The 17,011-nt window shown below is 36.8% G+C and overlaps 1 protein-coding gene across 1 annotated transcript; it reads left to right on the top strand.

The window, feature by feature from the left end:
- The first annotated feature begins 2,152 nt into the window (after positions 1-2,152).
- On the top strand, positions 2,153-11,354 carry LOC148861455 (large ribosomal subunit protein eL18x-like). Its single transcript, XM_088941993.1, has 5 exons — positions 2,153-2,524; positions 2,618-2,707; positions 2,816-2,944; positions 3,059-3,241; positions 10,984-11,354. Exons 1-5 carry the CDS (start codon positions 2,522-2,524, stop codon positions 11,140-11,142), a joined length of 564 nt encoding a protein of 187 aa, XP_088798119.1. The 5' UTR covers positions 2,153-2,521; the 3' UTR covers positions 11,143-11,354.
- Positions 11,355-17,011: the final 5,657 nt, after the last annotated feature.

The following is a 17,011-nucleotide window of genomic DNA, read 5'->3' as shown; positions in this document are numbered from 1 at the left end:
CCTTTGCCTATTTAATACCACAATTAGGCATTGCCATGGCGGGTCACTTACGGGGACCATCCTAGCAAACACTTGCCTACTTAACACTATTCTTAGTTTTAGTGCTGGGTGCTGACCTAACACACCCTTATCCTCTTCAATTGTTTAATTGCCACATGAACCTGATAGGTTTTGGGTTTCATTTTGCATATGGTTTTAGCACACAATCCAACCCCCTCAGAGACGGGTTATTCCAAGCAGAGATGCAACTCTTTGGATCTTTTGCGAAGTGCAAACTAGACAAGCTACAAATAAAACAAAGTATAAGGGATATCTACCATTAACAAAATGCTCCAAATATTGTCCCAATAGGCCATTGCAATTGCACATTGGGAACATCTCCCTTATCATTCATGAGAGATATTCCTGATGTACTAAGTAAATGGCTTGTTGGGAGCATATCCAAATTTCGTGTACAAGGGAGAAGGGACTAAGTCTGGATCACAACAAAAAAATTCATTCCAATAGTTCCAACATGATCTATATTCCCCTACCTAACACATGGTAGGTCTCAAAAAAGGGTGTAATCAAGCTGAGCTGAGCCGCAAAACTTATGGATTGTTTACAGGGGGGCAACCATTAGGTGGAAAGTGGGGAGAGGGAGGAAACTTACATGGGAAAATGTACTACATGTGGTGATTTCTGGACCATAGGGTGGGCCATGGCTCCCTTGGGTCCCCTTGGCTTTGCCCCTGATTCTATAAATATTTGATGAATTCGAGTTTAGCTCAAAAGCTCGAAAATGATCAAATAGATTTTTATATTTTTATAATATAAATATATGGTAATTTTATAATATATAGTATACTCTTATATTATATATAGAATATAAAAGTACATTTTCATAATATATCTTTATATTATATAACACATATGTATATATGTATGTATGTATGTATGTGTTAATTGAACTAAGATTGCGAGCTTTTGAGCAAAACTTTTTATTGGTCAAGCTCAAGCTTGAATAACTAATCGAGCTTACTATAAGATTCAAATTTGATTCTAGCTCGATTACAATTGAATTTGAACCATGCCTAAGGAAACTCAAGCTCAAGCTATTTGATTTTAGCTTTAGTCTCAGTCTTAGAGTAAGATGTGCGGATAGTTGGAATCGGGTTGGTATAGTTTTTGTTGGGAAGAGATCTCAACACAGAGTACCAAAACCAATTATCCAAATTCCGAGCCTATTTACTTTTGATTAGATTTTTGGATTTGCCATTCACAAAGTGCGCCTCACATCAATCTCACTAGAGGGTGTTCATTATATATTTCAAACCGCAAAATCGAACCGAACCAAGTTTGTGGTTTGGTTTGGTTTGAGAATTTTCTAAATTGCGATTTGCAGTTTCAGTTTGGTTTATTGAATTTTATAAACCAAACAAAACCATAAACTGTAAACCAAAATTTTATATACATATATATATAATATGAATATAAGATATATAAATATTATATATAACATATCTAAATGGAATGCGTAAAATTATAAAATATAATTAATGAACTCTTTATTTTATAATAAAATAATAAATAAAAGTTAAAGTTTTAAATTTTAGGAGAGCTATTTGGGCTTTCTAATTGGGTTAAGCCTAAAAGGATCATAGAATGGTATAAAGTCCCCAAACCTTATTTGAAACCGCACCAAACCGTAATTTGATTTAAAAATTTCTTAAACCAAAAATTTCTGATTTAGTTTGAGATCTTCTCCAAACTACAACCTCACAACATGTTCATAATCGCATGAATGATAATATACAAGTATAGGAAATGTGGTTGAAAATGCCAAGTGGGATCTACTCTTCACAAATGGGCACCTCATCGCCATGCATTGGGAACATCTCTTGTGAATAATAACTAATAAGTATGGGAGATGTTCCCAATGCATGATAGGATGTGCGTGTGAGGAGAAGATCCAATCTCTGAAAATGCTACGAGATTGATGTGAGGCATGCTCAACCAGGAGCAAATCCGATCTCTCATTGGGCATGTCTAATTGGGAAAGGGATCTACTCCTCACACATTGGTGCCTCACAGGCACATCCATCGTGCATTGAGAACATCTCCCCTGAATAATAACTTATAAGTACGGGAGATGTTCCCAATGCATGTAGGATGTGCCTATGAGGCGCCCTTTGTGACTATGAGATCCGGTCTCGTCTAATTGACTAATTTGTAGCAGATCCAAAAGAATGAGAACCCTAGAAGCCCTCGGCCTAACCGTCTAAGATGAGTTCAGGTTGGCGCCCCACCGAGAGCGCCGCACTCGCGCCCAAAACACATCTAACCGTGCATTGGGCTCCCAATACACGGTTGGGATGTGCAGGGCAATACCTCTTCGATTGAGGGAATCACCAAAACCCTAGAAAACACTGCTGTTCTTTCTCGTTCAAAAGCCCCTTTCTCAACCATAAGCACTCGCGGTCGCGGCGGGTAAGAAAAGCAGCAGGCAGCAGGAGCTGGAGCAGGAGAAGCAGAGGCAGCAATGGTATCCTCTCTCCCTCCCCCCCTTCCCCCCCTCTTTCCCTCGCGGTAAATGCCTTCTGTGTTGACGTTTCTCACTTATATCTTTTGTGATCAGGGTATCGACTTAGTTGCAGGAGGCAAAAGCAAGAAGACCAAGCGAACCGCCCCAAAATCCAATGATATTTATCTCAAGCTGCTTGTCAAGGTCCGTTCAGCCTCTTTTTTTTTTTTTAATTTTTTTTTCCGTTCTTATGTTCTCTCTTTTTCTGTGTAACCTGTCATCTGATTGTGTGATCGGATGTTCCTTGATCAGCTATATAGGTTTCTGGTACGGAGGACCGGAAGCAACTTCAATGCAGTGATTCTTAAGAGACTTTTCATGAGCAGGGTCAACAAGGCTCCGATGTCCCTTTCACGATTGATTCGCTACATGGAGGGAAAGGTTGATCCTTCTTACTCCATTTATTTTGTATTTTCTCTTATCTCAATTTCTTTACTCGGTTCTCTGCAACATTTCACCCTCTTCTGTACCTTGTTTTTTACTTGACGATCTCAGGAGGATAAGATCGCGGTTCTTGTTGGAACGGTTACTGATGATACTCGGGTTTATGATGTGCCGGCGTTGAAGGTGACGGCTTTGAGGTTTACAGAGACAGCGAGAGCTAGAATTTTGAAGGCAGGAGGAGAATGCTTGACATTTGACCAGCTGGCTCTCAGGGCTCCCCTTGGGCAGAACACAGTAAGGAGTTAAAATGCGTGTTTTTGCCATCCCATGCCTTCATTACTTTGTTTTAGTGGTACTTTTACTTTTACTTAGTTGTATCGATTAATGGGTTGTGTATTTGGGGTTTTTCTCATCCATTTTAATCGTTGAGACTAGAATACACTTCGTGGCTTTTGTTCGTTAGCATATTAACAACGTATGCTAGTGTAGCTGTCGGGAAAGGGTAAGGAGATTGGGCTACAATGATCGAGTAGCGGATGCATCATTTAGACATGTATCTGGGTTTTCTGTGTTTGGGAGGTTATAGTAATGGAAATTGTGGAAATGTGGAGTTTTCTATTTATGGAATTTTCTTATTCTAGTGTTTGAGAAACTTATTGCTGAAACCTCATTGAACTTGAGGTGACTATATATGCAATAGATGGCGTGAAGGCATTTCTTTTGGTTCTTTAGATCATTAAATGCTCTGTTTTCTTTCTTCCTGCTGCTTTATGCACGAAAGGGTAAGACAAGATATGAATCTTCCCAGTGATTTAAAAGGTGTACCTAGGCGCACAGGTGAGTCGCATTTCAGGGTATGCGCGTCGCCTAGGTCCTAGTCTCAGTCCTTGCAGAAGGCTCATGCCTGGTGCGCCTAGGCATGCGCCTGATGCGCCTTGTGCCTCAGTCCAGGTGTGCACCTTTTGAAAATTTGCCGCATTTTTGCCTTTTTTTGAACATAGCGGCTGGGCCGTGCCATGCCCCTTGAGAACCCCCAATTTGGTAATGTTGTTCATTCATTCATCCTAATAAAATGTCTTCTTAAAAAGCAAGTAAAACTATAAAATCATTATTTTTTGTGTGAAAACTAAGAATTTATGACCTAGCATGGACTTGTTTAGGCTTGCCTCGAGGGGTGTGGCACAAGGGAGGCTCGTAAAATCAGGAATATAATATGTTTTACATTACATTAGTTATGTGAAGTAATGCAATTGAGTGAAAAAAGAGATTAGAGGTTTTAAATGCTTGAAAATGTTTTATATGTTTGATTTTATTTTTAAATTCTCATTTGAATATGCTTTACATAATTACATCTTATGTTTATGTATTTTAATTTTATATAATATGTTTTTTAAAACATTATTTTAAAATTTAAGTTTATATATTTTTATTAATATTATGCTTAGTATTGTTTTTTTTGATTTTTTGGCTTTTTTTATGAATTTTCTGACATTTGTTTTTTGATTTTTTAGCAATTTTTTATAATTTTGCACCTTGCTTCTAAAAAGGCACGCATCTTGCCTTGCACCTTGCGCCTCAGGCGCAAATTGACCCCTGTGCCTTTTTTGTGCCTTGTGCTTTTAAAGCACTGAATCTTCCCAAATAGAAAGGCAATCACCAAAGACAACTAGTATCTTCTGTTGACCCCCTAACTACTGTGCTCGAATTCCATTCAATTTCCGATGCTACCAAAGTATCAAATCCTTGATCTAGGGGTGTGGATGGGTTGGGGTAAGCCTCTGGGGGTGAGTTAGGATTTAACGACTCCATTATGGGAACCTTGGTTATGTTAACTGGTGGAAAGTGTGTTTCTTTCATTGCCCAGAATCTCTATCTGTGTTGTATCTCCATTATTTTTTTAATTATTTTTTATTATCAATCACAATCAATAATCTCCAATATTTGTTTTGTTTTGTGGCTGAGTGTATTGGGAACATGTGTGTCAATGCCATGAAAATAATAACTGTGTTTTAAATTGTAGAAGGTTGAATTGAATTGAATCATGAGCCATATTGTTACTGAATAAATGCACACACATACACAAAAAATTCTTTTATTTGATGGATAGCAAAATACTTTTGTTACTGAAATAAAATAAAAGTTGATACAAAGAGATGTGGCTAGCCTTGTCTCTAACCACCCAATACTTTTAAAATTATAATTGTAACTACCTTTGACAATCCAAACAACAATAGATTTGTTATCTGCCCACCCCTTGGCCAGTCCATTTACAGATGTAGGTAAGAAATTGAGAGTTGCTCCCAACCCTTCAATTAGCTGCTGCAACTCTTTTATAGTATCTCTGTATTTTGATGGCCCATTTTTATTACCCCTAAGTCACCTGGTTACCGCATTCGGGTCAACTTCAACAATTATATTCCTGAAGTTCAATAGTTTAGCCCTTCTAAGGCCTTGGACCCTTGAAGGGCTGCCCAAACTTCTGCTGTGGTGGAGTCTCCTATCCCCTAAGGCGTTGAGTATAGTGCCAAAAATTCTTTCTTCATTTCTGTATATAATTCATGATTGGCCTGGATTCCCAATGCTGCAGCCACCAAAGTTAATTTATGAGATTAGGAGGGGTCCAAACAGCCATGATCAAGATTTTAGCAACCAAGGAATCTGCCATTTGGTTCCAATTTCTTATAATGTCATCCAGTATACATGGGGGAGAATAACTCTAAATCTTGACTCAGTGAATCACTTTGATTGGTATATCCTCTAAAATCTCTTATGCTGATCTCTCCTTGTCATTAAACAGTCTTGCATTTCTTTCTTTCTATATACAGCAAAGAATAGAAGCTCTTGTGCATCTCCAAAGGACTTCTCCTTTCTTCTTAAGAGTTGAGAAAAAAAGGATCCAAGAAAAAAAAACTCTTCAAGTCCTAGGGGGGACTCGACCTACCATCAAAAGTGAGAAGAAAACATTCAATTTAACAGTTGCAAGTTTACGGGAGATTTGTAAGTGGAATGTGTTCTCACCACTTGGCACTTGCTCTGTAGAGAAGGAAAAGGTGGGTTGATAGAATCATAGAAACCAGAGTTATCACATGCATTGGTTTTGTGATGGAACACTACCCATCAAAAAGCTCTAATTTTTGGAAAAACTTTGGCTGTTGGCCCCAATGGTGTGGGCTGTTGAGGAGCTTCTTCCACATGACATGTTACCATGGGTGTGGCTCAAAAGAATAATTGTCCTCAATATTCTTTTGACCAAAACGACAAACAGGGGACTGAATTGGTTGACATGCCACGTGGAGGAAGCTTCTCAACATCCTAGGCTGTTGGCTCTCAACAGCCAAAGTTTTCTCTAATATTTGGTGGTATTGGTCCTCTCCAAATGGCTTTCACTAGGCAAGAAATGGGGGATGAGGCTCTCTTCCAATGGTTGAAAAGAAAGAGGCACATGCAAAGGTAATACAGGCAGATGTGGTCCAAATTCTGGAATCAGAGGCTAGGGGTCAATAAAAACACCCTTCAAAAGATCTAGAAGGGCTAAAATATCTAAAGTTTCATGATCCCTGGTTTTTCTATGAAGTCTCAAATTCCAATTCAGACCATGGTCAAAGATAAATGCACAGTTAGACACTACACATTCTTTATTAGAAAAATAATCTTATTCCATTGTTAATTGTATATGTACTCAACAAAACAGAAGTTGCTTGTACAACCACAGGTCCATGGCTGCCAAAGCATATGGTAGATTCTAGATAAAATTGGATCACTTAGTTGCATAGGTGGTCATGGTTCATTCTCTATTATTCTTTACGTAATTTTATTGTGTTCGTGAGATGTCTTTTCACAGATCCAAGTCTGATTGTTGTACAGAAGGATTAGATGGTGCAAAATGAGAAGATGGTGATATCTTTCTGTTAAGGGGTTTTGTTTGGTTAGGTGGAGGGCATTTGGGTTTTGGACATTGTCCAAGAACCCAAGAATTGGTTGTGGTGGTGATTGATGTGCTTTGGAGTTCCTTCATGCCCAGTAAAGCTGTAAATGGATTGGGTCTGGTTCAGGGCAGGGTTTATCTGTTCTGCCCTAACCAATTATAAATCAGTTCTACAAAATAGACCCAAAACCAAACAATTATTAATCAGGAAAACTGGTTGTGATCCAATCATAACAGTAGAGATGTAAATGGATTGGGTCTGGTTCAGGGAAGGGTTTATCAGTCCTGCCCTAACAAATTGTAAATCAGTTCTATAAAATAGACCCAAAACCAAACCAATTATTAATCAGGATAACTGGGTCTGGTCCAATTATAATTGACATCTATATACTCATGATCATAACAATTTAAAACCTCATATTTGTCTTTGGATAGCATAACCTCAATAAATATTTTATATGTTGATAAAACAAGTGTCTTTAACCTAACTTGTCTTATATACTGTCTTGGAAATTTACACTTTTACAGTTACAAAAAAATGACATACCCTTTTAGACATGAAATATAACAAAAATTACAAGAAAACGAGGACATCCTTGTATATTTTTAACTATATAATCAGTGCAGGTCTTAATTAGTTTGGAACAGCAAGAACCTGTCCTGGCCCAATTATTAATTGGGACAAAACAAAAGAACTAGAATAAACATTATCAGTTTGATTAGTTTGGTTCTAGTGGGTAGACCCGGTCCATTGATAGCCCTTATGTCCTGGCTCTTGAGTTGACTCTAGCACCCTTGGTTAGGTCTCATGTTTGGTAAATCTGAACTCTGATCTCTGAAAAAAAAAAGTTACGCAGGCAGCTTTGAAGTTTTAACTGTTGAAAATAACTTCTCTGTTTTTATGAATTCAAGTAAAGTGATATTAGTTGATATTCTGAATATTGCAACCTCTAAAAAATAACTATGCTATAGTTTTATCCCTTGAATACATATCTTAACTCTTAAGTAAACATATTTCTGTAATGTCATATTATTGTAAGTTATATCTTATTGAATGCCATATATTCTATAACTTATTTTATATTTAGATATTATATACTATATAGTGTTATTTTAGATGTTGTAATATAATACCATATTTTATTATATGGGGAGATTAGTGAAACTTTTATGGGCAATTGCAAGATTGTCAAAGGACAATACTGTCCAAATAATTACCAACCTATGAAAAGCAATTTCTTCAGACTTTAGAGGTTAGTCTGTTCTACCAAATTCCACCTTGAACCTGTTCTTTTTTCACTGTTCTTCTAATTACAGATTTTTATAGGCCTTGCGATCTTTTGATAATTGGAATGATGGACAACATGAACATCCTAGTTAAATTTTTTGATGAATGAATGATATTTTATTAAATAGAGATAGAAATAGTACAAACGTGAAGCACCCTAAGAGGAGGCACAAGGTGTTACCTCCCCTTAAAGGTGGTTCCATACCCAACTTTGCGAAAGCATTTTCTGATCTACTAACCCACTGAAAGATAATTGACATGGTGCTCGTAAGCCATTTGACTTTTTTGATGATGTCCCTATATCCACAAACGACAGTTTTTGGGTCCGATATCCATTCCATTATCACCTTAGAGTCTCCTTCAACTATCAAATTAGTCACTCCAAGTTGATTGGAAATCTGTAGTCCTTGTACCACAGCTAATATCTCAGCCCTTGTAGAGTCTCCATAACCCATTGCACCTGAGAATAAGGACGGAATGTTGCCATCCTTATTCCTCAAGATCCCTCCTATACCCGAAGGTCCTGGATTGCCTTGATTGCTCCCATCACAGTTCAACTTCACAACTCCTTCTGGAGGGGGTAACCAACTTGCTTGTGTTCTATTTTCTTGGATGACGTGGAGGTCATTGCTGCCCAACTCCTTCGAAGGTCATCACTAAAGTATTCCACAAAGAGATCAGTAGTCATTAGCCAAAGGATTGCCCTTGTATACAATCCTTTATTTCAGCAATGCTTCTTTCCTTCTAGAAAATTCTGGCATTTCTTTCCTCCCAAATGGTCCATAAGAGGGCTACCCTAATACATTTCCACATTACTTTCCCTCTTTTTGTTGGCCAGCCAAAAAAGATGGATCAAAAGGCAGATTTACTTTAGGAGGCAGGTTCCACCTGTACCCAAACAACATAAAAACCCAATTCCAAATATTTACTGTGTAAGATCAAGAAATTAGTAGGTGATAATAGTCCTCATTCTGCACTTTATATAAAATGCACCAATTGGGGGACAAGCATGAATAAGGTCTCTTTTTTTGTACATTGTCCACAATATTAATTTTACCATAATACACTTCCCAACAAAAACAAGCAATTTTATGTGGAATTGGCCTTGTCCAGACTTCTTTAATTTGGAAGAACAAAGGGGAAGGAGTAGAGCAAAGAGACTTAAAAAAGGAAGAACAAGAGGAGCCACTCGAGGTCAAAGACCAAATTCTTCTATCTGGTTTAGGAGGGTCCAAAAAATAGAATCAAGTAAAAGTAAGAGCTTAGAGGTAGAAACCGATTCCTCATCCCTCAACTTCTACGGAATTCAAAATTCCAATTAAGAGATAATGGGAGGATGGGGGGAGAAAGAAACCTCGAACCTCGAAATAGGCTCCTTTTTATAGAGGGAAATAGAAAAAAGGAGGGATAGAGGTCTTATAATGGTTGGTTGCCCACCCAAACATCTTCCCAAAAAGGCATAGAATTACTATTGCAGGCATCATACCTAACTAACTTTAGAAGTTTTGGGAGGATCCCAAAAATCGCCTTCCAAGGTGTAGTGAGTGTGGCCCGTTGAGATACCCAGACATCCTAACCATATTCAGAACAGCCATTGGATACTAACCACCACCTCATGCCACAATCTCTCTTTCCAGAGGCCACCTTCATAATCACTTGCCCAAAAGAGCTTCATTCTTATTTACTAGGTTCCCTAACCTTAAGCCCCCTTGTTCCTTATTTCGACTCACCACCTCCCATCTAATCAAATGATCATTTTTCTCTTCACTTGGTTCCCACAAAAAAATCTCTCATCAACATCCTGGTTAATTTTAAGCATTTTACACTGTTTTAAATGTGGGAAGCATTCTAAAGGTGTACCCTTTTCTCCAAAAAATAACAAGTTCCAAGAGCAGGAGGCACAAGGCATAGAGGTGCCATTTTTGAAAAAAAATCAAAACGAAAGCAACATTTTGAATAACCTTATTAGTTCAATTGGCCAAGAGCAACTCATTGACATGAAGGCCCTTTTATGTTCTAATTCAACATATGCAACATGTATTATATTTACAATCTATAATGCATCATGTTTCCTATTCAACACTAAATTCATGCTTAATTCATCAAAATATATCAACACTTCAGGACAAGGTGCATTTGACAAATTGAACCCTGCCTGTCAGTCCCTTTCAAAACACAGATTTAATGTATTTTAGTAATCTTGGTTTTCTTCTTAGAAACTGGCTTGACGTGTTTATCAAAAAAAAAACTGGCTTGACTTGTGTAGATGCCGTTTATTTATAACAAAAATAAGATGAGCTAAATGTTGTGTAGTTCCTTTGTGAATATGCATAGTTTATAGTGTGATGCCTTCTCATTTCTATAGTGCAACAGTGCAACTGAGGGTTCTTATGGCGTGTTTGACATAAGAATCTGAATGGAAGGTTTTGTCAGATGAAGACCTCAAGCCTTGGGCATATTGCGCATAATGCATCCTCCCATGCCCCGGGATTGTGCTTTTACAGTGTATATAATTTTGGCTTGCTCTGTGCTTGCTCAAAAATATCATAGGATGCCATGTTTCACATGCATGTGATGCATTAAGAATATGTGGCAAGTCTTCTTGCAGGAAGATCAGTTATGCATCTTTATTATGCTTGCTATTGTTGATTAAAGTCTACGTTCTGGCATGAGTCATTCATTTGATGTTTTCTTTCCACAGCCTATGTTTTTAACTTAAATGACATTTTCTGCATAGTTCGCATTCTGTTTATTAGACCAATTATAATTATTACTACATCTTAGTTGTAAATTACATGCTCGCTTTCTTGGTCCCTGTTACAGGTTCTTCTCAGAGGTCCTAAGAATGCTCGTGAAGCAGTGAAACATTTTGGCAAGGCTCCAGGTGTGCCTCATAGCCATACCAAACCCTATGTACGGTCCAAGGGGAGGAAATTTGAGAGGGCTCGAGGGAGAAGAAACAGCAGGGGATTTAGGGTCTGAGTCATTTGTCATGCTTTCTCTGGAGGTGTTTGTCATGCACTGTTCTGGCTCAATTTTTGTGAAGACATCTTTTATCTTTTGGCGAGCAATTTTTTGTTGGACATCTAGCCATCTAGGTATCTAGGCTTTATTTTTTCCTTTTTATCTTCTGAAATGTTGGATAATTTGAGCATTGGCAATTCTAAAATGAATAGTAGTAATCATTACATGCATAAGTTTGGCCATGCATTGTTTCCTTGGATACAAGAGTTAAAACTCAACTTTTATTTGATACTTGATGGATCCTTTCTTTTGGGATTTTGATCAATTCTACTCGGTGGGTCTTATGTGTCTGGAATTGGATGTGATAATGACATGGAGAATGAGATTCTCTTTCCAAACCCCGGTAATTGGATCCAATTTGTTCTAATGTCATAATGTCATTTTGCTTTTTACCCCAGTTTATACTTTACATGAAAGTTCAGAATGTCTATTTTGGTAGAATCCGGATTTCCTCAAAATGTTCCTCACATCCACCTCACAGCACTTGCAGCCGTGCATTTGAGAACATATCTCTGATCTCTCCAAATAAAAACTTGCAAGTACGAGATATTCCCAATATGCGGCTGCAGCATGCTGTGGGATGGGTGTGAGGTGGAACTCCGAACTCATTTTGATAGAGAAAAAAAGTGGTAAAGAATTCATGTAATTGTTATAGATAATCAACAGCAAAATAGGTAATGAAACTCTGTTGAATTACAAATTTATATGCTTACTCTGCAGTCTTTGAGTTTGGTTTAATTTTAGTTTTGTAACTACACAGACTAGTGACTGTTCTGGTGAACTAGTTGACCTTGTAGCAGACTAGTGCTAGAATAATGGAAGTGGTCCTCCTAAGTATTCCAGCATTCAATATCAAATAACTCTTGGGTTTTCTTCAAACTAACTCCTAGTTCCTCAGCATTTCAACAATGGAAAGCAAAATCCTAGGCTAGAGAGCCTAGGCTCTCGGGTTTTCTTCATGGTTCATTCCACCATCGTGCCCTGTTTTTTGGTTTCTGGTGGGACTAGAGAGCCTGGGTTAGACTAGATGTGTAGACCTGTGATGCCGGAAAGGTTTGATATGGGAAGACAGCGGGTTTCTTTGAAGATCTTGAGGTGATTATTCTGCAAATTTGATAAAAGTATGTGTTATACTTTTATTCATTTATTACAAGTTTCTGAGAAAACAATAGGTGAAATTGAGAGAGAAGGGCGTAGTGGGTTTTGTAAGAGGATGCAAGAGTTTTTATTTTTATTTTTATTGCTTCATGGGCTTCACAATGGGGGTAGCCTGACTTGACGCTATTTGGATCGGTTTGGGCCGGACAAACTTGATTCAAGTTTGGATGGCACTAGCGAGGACCCGTGCCATGTACGAGAAAATTTGTAAGATTGAATGATGTTATTTACTATTAATAACTTGATAAATTAATAACCAAAATTTGTTGTTAATTAATTAAAAATGTCTAAATTTATTGTGAATATTTAAAAATTTAATAATTGCATATTTTTATTAAATGATGATTTATAGAAAACAATTATTGCTAATTTAATATGAATATATATTTAATAAATATAATTTTATTAATCATTTTTGGTTATTTTAATAACTATTATTATTTCTATTATTTTTAAATGAATTTTGATCGATTTTAAATAAATAAAAATAATTACAAAAGCTAATAATTAACAATTATATAGAAATGACAACGGGGTGGGATTAGGGCGTGGCACCCCCTCCTTGTCTCCACCTTGTAGTTAAAACACTCTACCCCATCCCTACCTTGTTTTCGATGTTAGGCGGGTTCAAGGCAAGGCACCCACTCCTCATTAAAGACGGGGAATTCTCGAATTTTTTGATCCTTGTCCTTGTTGTTGAGCAGGTTAAGGGCGAGGCACCCACTCGTATTAGGGATAGGGAATCCTTAAATTTTTCTTGCCCCGTCCCTGATGTTGGGGAGGGTTCGGGGCAAGGCACCCACTTCCTATCCCTAACGGGGAATCCTCAAATTTTTCCTACCTTAAGACAACCACCTAAAAATAATTTAATTTTTGGATATAGGTTTATGGGAATATAGGGGTATTTTAGGTAGGGATGAGCATTATTCGGTTAAAACCGAAAAAACCAAATTGAAAAATTTTGGTTTTAGTTTTTTCGTGGCTACACAAAATCCCAACCCTTCCACCTAAAAATTTTAGGGCTACAAAACCCACGAGTAAGGATGGCAATTTTTTCCATCCCCGTTGAGTACCAACATCCTCGACCAGGCTGGGATGGGGATGGGATTAATAGGAATACTCGATTGGGGACGGGGAGTGAAGTCCATACCTTGCCTCAACCCCGGTTATATATATTAAATATTTGTATATATATTATATTAATATAATATAATCTATGTTGTTTATAATATTATTTATATTATATATATTTAAAATATTATTTATATTTTAACGCTTCCTTTGTTTTAAATAAATACATTTCTAAAAAAAACTTTGAATTAAAAAATTTGGGGATTCATGTCCCCAATGGAAAACCGTCACCGTTAGGGACCAGGGATGTAGACTAATTTTTTTCCCAACAGGGATCGAGGTTAGAGATGGGGATAAATTTAAAACTCTGGGTTGGGATAGGGAGTATGATCCCTGCCCTAAACCTGCCCATTGCCATTCCTACTTAGGGGTCATCCCTAAGCCCATAAATATTAGTTCTAATAATATTACATTTATATTTATTGAAATAAAATTTTAAATGAAAAATCCCCAATAATTTTAATTATTGAATTTGTGATTATTAATATTTTAACTAATATTAAATTTTCAATAATTATATATTATATTATATAAATAATATTATTTATAATATTATTTATATTATATATATTATTATTTTCATTTTAACTTTTCTTTCTAAAAACAAACTTTTAATTAAAAAATTTGGGGATTTAGGTCCCCGACCGATAGGGAACCCGTCTCCATTGGGGATTGGGGATGTAGGCTATTTTTTTTTCCTTATGAGGATAGGGGTTAGAGAGGGAATTGATTTAAAACTTGGGATCAAGACGGGGAGTATGATCCCCGTTCCAAACCCACCCATTGCCATTCCTAATCGGGGGGGGGGGGGTCATCCCCAAGCCCATAAATATAGTTTCAATAATCATGGTAATTATAAATGTAGTATCCACTACTACAAGGTGCCAACCAACGGGTTGGTATGGTCTCTCGTTGGTTGTAGCAGAGACTTGGGATTGAATCCCACCTACACCTGGGTTGGGGGATGAGCCTACCCCCTTTGTGTAGCCCTTGAAAAGATATAAAAAAATGTAGTATCCAATACTTATGGAAATTATTAAAAATTTCCAATACTTGTTAGAAGTTTTATAGTTTAATTTTCACTAAATTAAATTACCAAAATCAGTAATTTTTAGTAATTAAAATGCAAATAACATTTTAAATATATTTTGATATATATATGTATATATATAATATGCAAAATATTATAAATAATATTATGTATTTAATAGAATATATATACAAATATTTAATATATACAATTGGGGTCAAGCGAGGTGTGGACTTCACGCCCCATCTTAGTCCTGGTCCTCAATTAGGTATTCCTATTAAGGTTTGTTAGGCTTAAAACTTATAGCTCTATGGGGCTACACAACCCGATGATGGGGATGACAAATTTCCCCATTTCCATCGAGTATTTGGCCTCCTTGACCAGGCGGGGATGGAGATAGAGACTACCTTAACGGGGACAACTACAGAACTTGATGGTAGGGATGTCAATTTTCCCCATCTCCATCAAGTAGTATCTAACTTCCCTGACCAGGCGGGGATGGGGATAGAGACTACCTTAGCAAGGACAAGGTGGGGATGGGATTAATAGGAATAATTGATTGGAGACCTGGATGGGGAAGGGGAGTGAAGTCCATACCCTGCTCAATAGGGATAGGGATGCTAGCTAAATACCTTTCTAAAAATAAACTTTTAATTAAAAAATTTAGGGATTCAGGTCCCTAATGGGGAATTCGTCTCCATCGGGGATCGGGATGCTGGCTAAACTTTTCCCGATAAGGATAGGGGTTAGGGATGGGAATTAATTTAAGACTTGGGATCGGGACGAGGAGTATGATTCCCACTCCAATCCCGCCCATTGTCATTCCTACCCAAGGGGTCATCTCCCAAACCCGTAACACCCCCAAAACCCATAAATATAGTTCTAATAATTATGGTAATTTTAAATGTAGATATACTTATGGAAATTATTAAAATTTTCCAATTATTTATTTGAATAATTGGAAGTTTTATAATTTAACTTTCATTAAATTAAATTACCAAAATCACTAAATTAAATATAGTTCCACCAAGTTGGGTGATGTGGCTCATTGTGACACTAGCAAACGCACTATCCGTTCAAGTAGTAAAGTAGTGAATAAAGTATCGTTCCCACGAGGATTTAGGAAACAATTACTAATACTAAATTGAGCATTTCTTATCTGATCAACAATAAATCAAAACTTATTCAAAAGCTAAAAATCCTAAACTAAAATCTATCTAAATTATTGGCCTAATTTCCTTCAATTCAGGTTAGAAGAATAAGCAGTTAATGTCAATCTCAGAATTCAGCGACCAATCAATTTGAATCATTCGAATAGATTGTGATTAAACCTTGGTTTGGTGAAACCCCAATGTCATGAACAACCTCTTTCGAGTGCATGTTCATTCCATGCATTAGTGATGATCCCCATATCTCTATTAAGGATCTAATCCCATGCATGCATTTCTTCAAACACTTCTAAGGCATCAATTTAAATTTGAATTGATCACCAACTGAATTGTGCAAGTTATCTCTAACATTGCATCCAATTCAGTTATTGAATAGTAGATCTGAATTCTTAGAGTCTTACTCAAGCACTCTAAGAATTCCAAGCTTAGATCAATTCGGCCAAGCTGAAAATTTGTAGATTTGAATTCTTTTTCAAACAATTCAGATCTTGCAATCTCAGATTTGAGAATTCAGATATGAGTTTTGAAAGTTTAATTGGTTGAATTGATATACAATTAGCCCCTATTCAAGAAACTTCAAGAACAAACCACACTCATTCAAATGAATCAAAAAGAAATTGATTGCTGGTATAGAATTTTATCAACTTAATTACATCAAGAAAGAATGAAAGAGGAAGAAAGAAAAAATTACAACAAGGAAGCTGAATTTGAATCAAAGGAAAATGAAAATAGAATAGAATTATTACAATAGATTTCTGAATAAAAAACCCCCAATTTCAAACTCACATTCTCTTCTTGCTAGCTTGACTTGAACTCTTTCATCCCTTATTCTACTCCTCCTTGTGCCTAGCCCTTCTTCTATTCTTTTCTCTTCAAGGTGTTCGAATATCTAGGAATGGGAGAACCTTTCTCTTAAGCAATTGAACACCTCTCCCTTTTTCTAGAGGCCTCCTTATATAGATTTTCAAGGAGTTCTTGCCCCTTCTTGAAGCCTCTAGAATGGGGTATATTATACCCCCTTCTTGAACTTTTTAGAGTTCTCTCTTGAAAGCCTTCTAAGAGTTGCCGCCCCTAACTCTTTGGGTTGCACTTAAACTCCCTCTTAGCACATGATAGCTATATTCTAGACTGCTCTTTTGGGTTGAGAATGAGCCTTCTCTATTGGGCTGAATTTTACTCATTGTTAAACTTTCTTTTCTTGGGTTTTTTTAAGGAATCAACTTGTACTTCTTGGGCCGTAGTGTGCTCTCTTTCTTTCATAATCGGACTGGGCTGAATTTGGTTTTTTTGAACATTTTTTTTCTTACCTTTTGCCTTTTTTTCTTGAATTAATTACTCC

This window comes from Nelumbo lutea, chromosome 4 (assembly GCF_056320005.1).
Source record: "Nelumbo lutea isolate HS-2025 chromosome 4, American lotus-T2T, whole genome shotgun sequence".
Classification (NCBI taxonomy): Eukaryota; Viridiplantae; Streptophyta; class Magnoliopsida; order Proteales; family Nelumbonaceae; genus Nelumbo; species Nelumbo lutea.
The sequence above is the reverse complement of the archived record's forward strand: the minus strand, read 5'-3'. Positions and strand labels throughout refer to the sequence as shown.